At 40.1% G+C, this 12,716-nt stretch overlaps 1 protein-coding gene across 1 annotated transcript in view; it reads right to left on the bottom strand.

The window, feature by feature from the left end:
- Positions 1 to 5,261: 5,261 nt before the first annotated feature.
- Positions 5,262 to 12,716, bottom strand: part of kcnq1.2 (potassium voltage-gated channel, KQT-like subfamily, member 1.2) — a 179,848-nt gene continuing 172,393 nt past the window's right edge. The window contains exon 18 of the mRNA XM_030731548.1: positions 5,262 to 7,290. Coding sequence (XP_030587408.1) covers positions 7,144 to 7,290 — 147 coding nt within the window. The 3' untranslated portion in view covers positions 5,262 to 7,143. The remainder of the gene's footprint in view (positions 7,291 to 12,716) is intronic.

A 12,716-nucleotide genomic window follows, 5' to 3' on the forward strand; every position in this document is an offset into this window, starting at 1 on the left:
AGGCTCAGATCGCTTGATGACTGACGGCGCACTGACCGGAAACGCAAACTTCTCCCTGACGTGTTAAAAAGTAACGAGTCTGTTTTGAAAATGTAAGAAGTAGAAAGTACCGATACTTGTGTAAAAATGTAGGGAGTAAAAGTAAAAAGTACTCAGAAAAATAAATACTCAAGTAAAGTACAGATACCTAAAAAATCTACTTAAGTACAGTAACGAAGTATTTGTACTTCGTTACTTCCCACCTCTGAAAATGTCACTATAGCATCCACTCTGCCCTCAGTCTGACAGGAAGAAGCACTGCCCAGAGAGCCTCTCTGTAATGATGTTAGACCCACTGCTGTCAAAGACAAAGCCTGATAAAAAGAGAAGCAAAACAAAATTTAACACAGGTATTGCTTTTCCAGTCCTGGAGACAGCAACAAATTTTGATGCTGAATGGTTTTATAAATTTGTAAGTAAGCTAGCTATATAGTATATAGTTTATACAAATGTATACTTCTGCATACTTGTGTAGTACACTCTCATAAAGTGCACTATGCAAACTGTATACTATGGCGTGCACTCTGGAAATGACAATTGCATCTCTTGTGCTAGGTACCTGTGAATCTGAAAGGGGCGCCACTGTTGCAGTAAGGATTTTGACCCAACTGGGAAGTCCTAGCATTTAAGATTACACATTTCGTGACTCCCGTATGCGTAGTACGATCAGTTTCACGTTAAGAAAGTTTGATAAATTTGCTGAAAAAAAAATGCTATTTCCACCGGTTTTATCAGTCTCTCAGTGCTCATAAACAGCTAATGAAGTGTCACACGGTGAAATTCAAAAATGACAGAAAATACTTTTTTTAAGATGTTTTCTTCACAGAATTAGTGCCTTTGTTTCATACTTACGATCCGTGTATGTGTATTTGGACCCGGTTTTAGACAGTGGACCTGGGGTTGGCCACCAATCAGGATGGCGCTGGGAACATTCAGGAAAAAATGAATGAGACTGCTGAGAATTTTCATCACTTTATCACTATCACTGAACATATTTTTAAGTGTTATGCTTCCAAAAAAAATTGCACCAGTATCTGAGTATATAGAAACATTTACAAATGTAAATTCAAATCAGGTGTATGCTGGTGTTAGCCAACATTGGTTTCCATGAAAACCTGAATTTCACTACAATCCCTATTTTTTTCATCAATTTTGCTGAGCTCAGATGATTTGCCAAGCCAAAAAAAAAAAAAAACCCAAAACAAAACAAAATTAATTATGCAGTTCTGTAACAAAAGTCTGGGACAAAAAAGGAGAGTGTCACTCCTATTAGAATTGCCATATTACAGTCAATTTTTGGAATTTTTTAACAATTCAAAAAAATTTGCACTTCTGATTCATGGGGCTTCCATTAAACCAAAAATTTTTAATGATTTTGGTGGGTACCTGCTTGTGCATGGTTGTTCTAGCTAGCACATATGTTGCAACTTGTCGAGCCCCCGACCACTAAAGATACAAATACCAAATTCTTGCAATAACAATTTAACAAGCATAAACAGCCAACGTGCGACACATGAAATGTGTCCAAGATTGAGACCACTGAGGGTCAAATGTGCACTCAGCTTTCTGACTGTTGTGAAACGGCAAGTGTATCTATGGAAGTATGCATTCTGAGACACAGCTTTTATTTAGCGCAGAAACCAGGCACAGACCTTGTGATCTTCAGACACTGACACCTCAAACCGTGCCAAAAAACTTTCCAAATGGCACTGATATACGTTTTTGCTGTAGTTGAGTTCTTGCTACACTGCTACAAATTAAGTTGAGCTAAGGTAGCTATAATATCTCAGAGTTTCAGCTGCAGGAGAGACCAGAGACCTTTAGGAGACTGTGTAAGTCATAGTTCTGGACCCCAGCTCCAAGCTTTCTGGTAATAAGCTGCCACCTCTGTTGATAGTTCATTTTTTACTGTATCACACTCATGACACCTTTGAGTAATAAGAGAGATGCCCTTAGGTGACACACGAAGCTGTGTCTTCCATCCATCCTCTTCTACTTTTCCTTTCTTCTACAGTGTACACCAGGGCTATTCAATTAGCGGCCCGGGGGCCACATCCGGCCCGCGAACCCCCTTTGACTGGCCCACCCCCTGACTGACCCAACGTAAGCTGCAAAAACTCATTTAAATCATATTTGCTGTGACAGTTTTAAAAATTCCCGCCCTTCCTCTTGTAAATGAACGCACCACTAGCAACGCCAGCCCAGAATACTCTCCAAGTGCGACAACTGCCAAAATATATCAGTGACAGGTCAAAAACGTAAAATTAACAATGAAAATCGCCGTTTTAACCCTGCTTGGACTGATAAATCAGTTTATTTTACCTTCCAAAGACTGAACTCTAAGACTGAACTCATTAAGTCAGCATTACTTTGAATATCCAGAAGAAGCTTTAATTTTACAGTTATTAACTGTTCACTTGGTGCAATTTCTTTTGTTGAAATATTTAATGCACTGCATCAGTTGGTCTTTCTAGTTCAACAAATGCACTTTTGCAAATACATCTAAAATGTTATAGAAGACTTTACTGTTGCAAAAAGTTGTTATTATTACTTTTTTTTTTTTTAATTAAACATATGTGTGGTGAATGGATGCCTTGTTAAAAATATTCTGGTCAAGGTTTGGACCAAATGTTAAAATTTGCAATGCACTTGAATTATTTTGCTCATCAATAAATGATGCAGTATAAAGCCTTTATTGTGAATTCCTTTATTTATTTTTATGACTTAGTTCAGGTGTTAGCATATTTAGAGTTAAATCTCAAGAAATAATATAAGTAGGGGTCTTCGGCCCAGTGGCATCTCAAAATTTTCAAATGTGGCCCAGAAGAAAAAGTAATTGAATAGGCCCGGTGTACACCCTGTACAGGTTGTCAGCCTATAGCAGGGCCAACATGAAGAGACAGACAGCCATTCGCACTCACATTCACACCTAAGGGCAATTTAGAATCACCATTTAGCCTAACCCCACTAACTGCATGTCTTTGTACTGTGGGAGGAAACTCGGAGAAAACTCACACAAACATGGGGAGAACATGCAAACTGCACACAGAAAGGCCCAGGCTGATTTGAACCCAGACCATCTAGCTGTGAGGCAACAGTGCTATCATGCCACTGTGTAACATGTGCCCTGTTTTTTTTTTTGTTTTTTTAATTAACTTTTTTGAGGGCAAGGAGTAATTCTACAACACAATTTGAATGTTATTCTTCCAACTACTCCCTTTAGTTTCCTAAAAAGGCTGTACTCATATGGGATCACAGGTGTGTAGGCATTGGGTGTTTTATGAAATTTGGACTAGGCCATGAGTACATTTTACACCAACGGTCAAAAAATGGCAAATATTCTCTGGTGACTAGAGGTGGGGGAGGGCAGGGAGTTACAACAACTGCCCTCTAGGCAACTGCTGGCCTCAGTTATTTAGCGACAACTCCTGACAGAGTGGTAGGCATCAGCTGCTGCTGACATTGTTTGTCACAATCCTGAAAGATACACTACAAACACACATACACGCACATGCGCACACACACACACCTGTTGGAACATATCTGCTTTCATATAGTGCTGCTGGGCCTCTACAGACAGGTGGCCTACATGCACCACTGTGGTGTGCAGGCACAGCCGCCCAGCCTGAAAACCACCACCCAGTCACTAGCCACTACCACTCAGCTGCAAGTGCCCCTTGTGGTCAAGTATGTGAGTGATGTAATGAATTTGAGCTTGGATTTCAATCTGGTTTTTTTTGTTGTTGTTTTTTTGTTTTTTTTATAGTAATTTGCAAACAAGTTCTGTTAAAAGTTTTAATTTGCTTGAACAGATATAAACTTTTACCATAAACACTCCAGCTTCCTCCCACAGTCATGCATGGGATTAGGTAAATTAGTGATTCTAAATTGCCCGTAGGTGTGAATGGTTGTCTGTCTCTTGTGTTAGCCCTGTGACAAATTGGCAACCTGTCCAGGGTGTACCGTGCCTCTTGTCCTGTGACAGCTGGGATAGGCCCCAGCCCCCCTGTGACCCTGAATTGAATAAGGTGAAGAAAAGGGCCGAATTTTACATTTTGTTTCTTATTAAAATGAATCAACATCATCCTAGAAGATCATGCTGTTGATCATTACATGTCAGACACAAAGTAGGTAATTAATATAACTTATGTCTCTTTTGTATGATTTCAGATATTTTGTGGGGCCATATTCAGCTGCATAATGAGGTTCTGTTCTAATCGGGAGGCGGGATCAAAGTCTCAAAGTCTAGTCATGATCTTGCTTGAATTACTTCTCTGCACACATTTTTTTGGGGACTGCCAGATTTCACTGTCCAGCATCTGTGACAGTGTGCCCCCCGATATTCTCCTTTTAACTGCTTCCTCACATCCTCTTTTTGGTTGCGTTCCTGTGTACTTCTGAGATCAAACTGCCTTTTGAAGTGGGAGTCTCTCTCTCTCTTCTCTCTTTCTAGTCTCAAGATGAAAGAGTAGCACAGGGAGACACAGAGCAGCTTCTGCAGACGAAGCTAGCCATGGGGTCTCGCCATCTATCCCCACCCCCACCTCCTCTCTCTCTGTGCCAAAATCCCCTAGCAGTGATAGAAAGCAAAGGAGGACAAAAGGCAGTGGAGCACTACACCCCATAGTCCCTCTGGTAAATTGAAAATGCCTCTGCTCTCATATCTGGCTCACTTATGCCCCTTCTGTTCTCCTGACTCTCCTCCTTCTCTCTCTTACTCCTTACTCCCCACCCTTCCCCCAGTATGACCCTCCCTCTTTCTTCTACCCTCTCTCTAAATGCACAACTGTGCTGATCTTGGGACATCCCCAGTATTTTTTGGCCTTTGAAGGCAAATATAATTGAGTGGTAATATGAGACATATTCACTCTTCCTCTGCATACCTGGCTCGATGGCTTATGGAATATTGAAGTTCAAAGTAGGTACGGTGAAAGTGTTATTTTTTCCCTTTCTCTTCCTCCTTCATGGTGATTGCTGTTTAAAAAGGAATTTAGTGAAATGAGGATTTCAAGACATTATGTTTGGATGGAAATTTCAGTCCATGACCTTGACCCATTCTCAGTTTGATATATGAACAAATGGCTCCAAAAAAACTATAAGAATGGTTTTACCCTCCAATGAAAGCAAATTATGGCATGGATGAGCTGGTAAGCAAATTCTCCCAAGCTAAGACAGTAGGCCAGAGCTTAATGAAATGGACTTTTATTATTTACAGCAGAGCTACAGTGCAGAGGATGTGTGAGAGTATCATTTACAATCATTTCCATATTTCCATCCATTTGGACAACAGGAACCTCCCCCCATGTCTTAGACAACTCCAACAAGCAGACATATTCCAGGCTGATTTTTTTTTTTTTACACATTATAATAAATACAGTACAGTAAGGCAATGTTTCTATTTACAACTTTTATAAAACTGTACAGGAGAAGAGACAGCCAGATATGCATCTATCATAAAATTAGTGTCTTTAAATTACAACCACTTTATGTAAATAGCTGATAAATAATAACTCATTTTTTTAACCACTGCAAAAACTTTGAAAACACACGCTTGTGCAGAGAAAGAGCCTTTCTGCTTTCTGCTTCCCTTGTTCATCCTTTTTTTGTGTGTGCATTCGTCTTTTTAGGAATGTGCATGCTATAATTATGGGAGGCCTTTCATACTACAGCTACATAGTTGAGTTATTTTCTATTTTCTACTTCTCACATGCCTCAGTGCCCTCTGTCAGATAGATAATATGAGTATGGAAACAAAACGAGAGCATTGTCTTTCTCTTTCAAACGAGTACTCTCAATGGTAGCCTACTATTTCCAAACCCTTCACAAAGAATTAGAGCGCCAGCTCCTCAAAGCGTTCTGTTTAAATTCTGCACATTTCCCAGTGTTTCTTTTCATTAGCTGCCCGCAGTCAGAAATCTCTCCTTACCAGGAATTCAACACTTAATTAGTGTAGGAGAGAAAAAATAATCAGAGCTTTAATGGGGCAAATTTATCTCAAATTCAGCACAGCAGTGGAAGCGCCCCGACGATGGTAACAGAAGATGTTCTGCAGAATCCGGATGGTGGTTTAAGGTCAAAGTGTTTGAGACTGAGAGCTATGGGAAAACCTCGAGCACTCAGACCATGCCACAGCTTCTGACTGTACAGCACCAAGTCTTGTCACAGCAGTCTGGCTATTTTGTTAGCCCCAACGTAGCTGTAAATCAGCACCATGCTAGCCACCCAGCCTGGACCATACACAGTTCGTTAGTTTAATTTCCTAAACTACTCCAGCCTTCCAGTCCCAATGCAGGAAAAGGTCAACAGATAAACTGTCTACCCTTCTCATGTTATTCGATCACTACCAACAAACACCTGCCACAGCCTGGGTACAGTTAGGCTAGATGGATATGTATCTACGGATATAACCCTGCGGTGTGCTTGGTGTTGGTGGTGCCAAGATAATCAGAAGGATTTGAGGAATTCCTCTGCCATGGCTGGACTTTCAGTTTTTTTTCCTACGTCTTTGGGAACTTCAGAGCTTTGATTGCATTACGACTTCATTACAGGGTTAGTTAGCTTTGGAATAATATTTGCAGTAGAGGAATGCAGCTCACTGACAGGCCACACATAAATTAACATCATAGAGTAGTGTGATTATGAGGCTAATGTAATGAAATAAATTCATGCAGCATGTTGCTGCTTGAATGACTGTGCTGCTGGGGTAAGTCTGACGGTCCACAATACTAGTATAGAAGACAAAGCTACATTGAGAAAACTGAAAAAAAAAAAATATATATATATAAATAGCCGTAACAATCTTCCTATGGAAGAAGCCAGTTTGGTCTGCTTTCTACACACGAATCCCACTCTGAGTGGTTGTTTTGCCCTCGTGTCCAAGATCAGCGTTAAGTGGACAATTAGAAGTTGTTCTCTTCTCAACGGTCACAAGTTAATTTGAAAATTTGGAACTGCGAAAGGAACAGAGGGGGAGGTGGTTTCGGAAGACTGAACCCCCTTATTAACTCCCCGCATAAGGGGTTAGGCTGTTTATGTGAACTCCTGCTCCTTTAATTGTCCTTTGGCGATGACATCAGCATACCCAGCGTGAACATCTCTATGACATCAGGGCCCCTCGTCGGTGCTACCACCCATTCGTTTCTGGATGGTCACCCTGCGGATAGAGGGTTTGGACGTCAGCTCTGCTTTGGGCGGGAACTGCTCCAAGAGGATCCGCAGGACCGAGTCCATTTTCTGGTCCATCTGATGGATCTGACGGCAGCAAAAGACAAACAGGTTAGGTTAGCTGAATACCTCTGGGATGAACACTCACAACATAAGTATAGTGTAGATCTGCATTATGTTACAATTCCAGTTCTGGTTTGTTCTTTTGTTTCATATCCATCTGCCTCTTTAATATAGTTGCCATCCCAATGACAGACTACTGTGCAGTATAATGACATGTTAGTCTGCCATTCGCCATCTACCTGCTAAAGCCACTCATTACAAAAGCTGTTGAGCTATATGATCGCTAAGCGGGCAGACAGACGCACACACAGACATACACACACATTAAGGCCACTGCTATTTACATGCTTTCCCAACTGTAAACACAGGTGTGTTACCCAGCAGATACATCTCTAACAGGGCGTAGCCAGTCTAGCCGTGGTGCGAATACATAAATGTCTCCTCCTGAGTTACACAAACAGACCACAGACTGCCTGGTGACATGCAAATTCGGTGATACAGTGAGCACGTGCACACTCAGATGTACATTTGTACAGCACCTACTCACAAAACCTCATCAACATAACTTCATATATACTTTTTGCTCCCGGACCCCGTGCCAGCTTCTCATTGTGTTGAGCGTAACACTTACCAAATATTGGAAATACTTAGTCACTGAGTTAAACTGAAATGAGTAAATAATGAGTAAATGGGTTTTGCTAATGACATTAGCATTTTTGGGTAAATAAGAACTGAAGTTAAATAAACAGTAAAAACAACAGTCTATTAAAAGCTGGGTCTCTGATAACAGCAATGGTGTGGTTGACAAAATGCTATAATTATAAAAAGCCCTGTTAAGAAATAATGATTCCGTCTAGTGAATTGTCCAAGCTTTTAATTTAAGTCCATTGCATTGAAGTTTAAAGCCTAAAATGCTCTGTTGTAATGAGCTTACTTGTGTAATTATGTTTGTAGTTCAGTTGCGCACATTTTTATTTAATTTTGTGTTAGATTAGCCAAACTGTGACACTATAAGTGCAGTGGGCTTTTGGGCAGATGACAATTCTAGTGTTGGCACATATAACAGTGTTCAGTCCCGATTTGCTTGTTGTTAAAATAATGATATGTGCAGATTCTAATCAATAGTGAGTCACCGCTCTTCACAGTATCAACAGCATTATGAAATAACTTTATCAAGGCAATCACGTCTCGATCAAAATTATATACTTCAACATTGCCTAGTATAATAATCAACTGGACATATATATATATATATATATATATATATATATATATATATATATATATATATATATATATATATATATATATATATATATATATATATATATATATATATATATATATATATATATAATATAGTGCCTATAATATAGTTGCGCTGCTTCAAATAAAGGCACGATATCCTCTGCAGCTAAAGCAAACAACAGCCCGGGTCACTATTTGAGTAAATATGACAGATTATGCTTTCACATATTCACTGCCTTAACCTTGGTTTTACCTTTAAACTTATCTAGCTATCCCTACAAAAGCATTTGTAGACACGCACACACAAACCAAAATCCTCTGATCACTCAGATGTCTTTGAGAAACTGTAGAAAATGAGGATGCTTCATAAATCAAAGCCTAAACAGCAACTCACATGAAAGAGCATCGCATGCATCAGGCAGACAGATTCAGACTGTGGTCTCTACACAACACTGATAGCAATTGCTGTGTTTCTGGCAAGGCACAGTTAACATCATAACATCAGTGGCATTTTCATAGGCTAAAGGGTATGGGCCTCTTTTTTTTTCCCCTCCCCATCTTTTACTGTGTGTGTCTGATGTCCCAGACATTTTTATGGCAGAGCAGGACATTCAGCGGCTATTATTGTTGTTGAAATATGATCCATAATAGGAAGCATAAATCTCACATATCAGAGTAGGTCACAGGAAAGAGTGAAATCACATCACAACACGCCAGTGGTCATAAGTCAAAGATGACTGTACACTGTCAAATCACAAGAGCCTAGACATCAAGACACGATGGCTTTACCCCAAAATTTATGATATACACTTAAAGTTAAAGATTGCACAGATAGTAAACTTTGAGTCGTGCGTAAATGCACTACCTTCATGCACTTATAAAGTTTGAATTGCTCTGAATTATGTCGCTAATATACTTCGGTGTGACTGTGCAAGAATAACTTCATTTTGACCTTTTCTGCTGAGGTTTGCTTATATTTCACCATCCACTGGATTTTTATGAGATTGTACCATGACCTAAATAGCTGTGCTAAGTAGATGAAGCACGCGCCGGGCCTGGATGAAGCTTAGAGAATAATAGGGTATCATAAACATGTTTGCTGGTAATCTACAGACTTATCAACATTCTCGTTGGGGCTTAAAATGGATCAGGAATTCCTCCTGTTGTGCGTCTGAAAGGAACTGCCCAGGAGACCCACAGAGAGACAAGAAAAACATAATTAGACAGGCGTGTTCCAAACACACCAGACCTATTTATCCCCACTGACTTTATGTATGAATGTGCGTGCTTTCTGGGGATGGAGGGGGGTAAAGTGGGTGCCAGTGAGAGGGGGACAACATGCATGTGTTTGAATACATCAGTGGTGGATGTCAGAGGGATTTTTTTGTGTTTTTTTTTTTTAAATCTATACTTGGGTGTAATAAAAGAACATTTACAATAGCTAAAACCATTTGTGTGAACCCATCAGAGATGACGGATACAATGGGTCTTTTACAAAGTAATTTATTGCACAAATTGCCTGTTACATATGAATCTCACAGTGTTGTTACACAGCTAGTTTACTTGTGACACCTGTTCCTGAGAATACCCTTTACCCTGTGTTTGTACTGTACTGTGTGTTGCCATGAGGTTTGAGAATTTTATGCTGAGCCAGGGCTCGCAGTGCATATACACATGGTGCACTTATGAAATGCCTTTATTATTATTTATATAGATGTCTACAGTGATTTGTATTGGGGCTATGATCACTACTGCTGTCATAAAAACACATGTGATCCAGTGACAGGTGATGCTCCAGCTGTCCCTGCCTCGCCCTCTGACCACAGACAACACATGGGACAGTCACAAACCTGACACTTCTGCAGCGGGGGTGTCCCTGAATTCTAATAAGGTCCCTCTGACTGACTGAGCCAGTTCAGAGAGTGAGAGAGAGAGACAAGAAAGAAAAAGTGTCAAATCCATTCACTTGAGAGACTAAATATTGTCCATTATTATGTGACATGTACAAAATTTCAAATGGATGCAACTGACTGTAGGGAACAGAAAGGGGTGTTCTATAAATTTAACAAAGAAAACAGGTGTTATCTATACTTTGTTCTATCTTTCACCAGTACTTCATGTACTTCCAGTCATATAACAATTGGTGGAGACTTGAACCACAGTGGTGAGGAGAACATAGAGCTTCTGTTCACACAGGAACACCCTTCCTGAACCACCTTCCTGCCCTCCCCTGGGACTGTCTGTTGTCTAGTACACAATAACAAGTACAGTCACATACAATGTGAATAAATTCCATGCTTGTCACCTAGTAAACAACAAACAAAACTGGAGCAAACAAGAAGCCACACCCTTGCTAGCACTGGGGGCAAAGTCGTGTCAGCAGGCTAACAGACTGTTCTGCAAAATCCTGTTTAAAATCGAACAAACTTGATAACCAAAGTGCTCCATTACTTATCACAGGCTCTAAATCAATTGGATAAGCATAATGTTAAATATAAGGATTATTTTTGATGAAAATCCTTTGCCTGAATGACCGCCTGAAGTCTAGAACCCACAGACATCACCAAATGCTGTGTTTCCTCCCTTGAGATGTACTGCCAGGCTTGTTTGTGGGTCTCTCTGCCTTCAGTTTTGTCTTCAGCCACTGCTCTATTGGATTGAAATCAGGTGACTGACTTGGCCATTGAAGGATATTCCATTTCTCTGCCTTGAAAAAACTCAGGTTGCTTTTGCATTGCTTTGGGTCATTATCCATTTGCCTTTTGAAGCACTATCTGATCAGTTTTTCAGCATTCGGCTGAATCTGAGCAGAGAGTATAGCTCTGTACACGTCATCCTGCTACAAACACTAGGGGCACATGAAAAAAGGCGACTGGACTTTAAGTTTCTTGAAAACAAATTCTTATCCAAAAGGCTTCTTCAGTGAAACTTAAAGAAGTCCAGTCACCTTTTTTCAAACTCCAGAGACTACCATGACTTGAACGACAGACACACTAGTGGCGCAGTTCCACTGGCAGCCATACATGCTCATGCCATGACATTGCTTCCATCACGTCTGATAGATGGTGTGGCATGCTTTGGATTATGAGCCGCTCCTTTCCTTGTCAATAGTTTTCCCATCATTCTTGGTACAATTTAATTGTGCTTTCATCTGTCTAAAGAATTTTTTTCTCAACTGTGCAGGCTCTTTGAGATGTTTTCAAGCAAAGTCTAATCTGGTCTTCCTGTTCTTGAGTATAACCAGTGGTTTGTATTTACAGGAAGTGTCATGAAATAACGAGGAAGCGGGCCTCACCTGGCCATGAAACTGCTTGTCATTTAAGTGTCCAGTTACTTCTGAGCCTCTGAACATGGTGGACTATGAATAAAACTGGATCTGATTCCTAAACAGTTAATGCAATTATTAATATGACTTCCTCCCTGTGACTACATTCAGTGTCTGGACACAAACCAAGCTCATGATCAAATTAAATAACACTTCAGGGCACGCAGATGTGCTTCTTTCAAAGTGGAGCTACAGCGCAAAGAGCAATAAAATCACCCAGGATGAAAACAAGAGCAGATAACATCACAATGGTTTAACATTCATCCAGGTTTAACATGTGAGCGTTTTAAAGCCTTCTCGCTACAAATTCTATGTGGCCTCAAACTGATTGAATGCACTTTTTTTTCATTTGTTTCTAGAGATGCAACTTATGTCAAGCTGAATTGTTGTAATCTTTGTTTAAAATTCATAATTTCACAAGACATGTCTGCTTTGCTATTTCATAGCATGAAGACTAATAATACATGATTCACTCATCACAAGCTGGCCTTTGCAGATACGATGATTCACACTGCCATCTGTTGGGGAGTTATAAAGCCTAGAGAAAAGCTTGGGCTTGCTATCGCTGCATTCTTTGAGTCGTGCCAAATTCTACCATCGCAGGATTACTGACAAATGGAGACAGGAAATGTAAGAAGGATACGAGATACGTAGAAGGAGGGAGTGTGTGGTAACCTTGACATGTAATGAATGATAATTAGGTGTTGTGAAGTGGCGTGGCTTCTTTTAGGAGGAAAAAAACAACACTGGGATATACACTGTGGCGTGCAATCCTGAATGTATTGCCGAGAATACAGCTTTTCTTTGAACATCCAACAATCCGAGTGACACAAGCAAAAAGAAAAGAAAAAAAAGCCCTTCAATATTAATCTGTCTC

The sequence above is a fragment of the Archocentrus centrarchus genome, chromosome 6 (assembly GCF_007364275.1).
Source record: "Archocentrus centrarchus isolate MPI-CPG fArcCen1 chromosome 6, fArcCen1, whole genome shotgun sequence".
Lineage (NCBI taxonomy): Eukaryota > Metazoa > Chordata > Actinopteri > Cichliformes > Cichlidae > Archocentrus > Archocentrus centrarchus.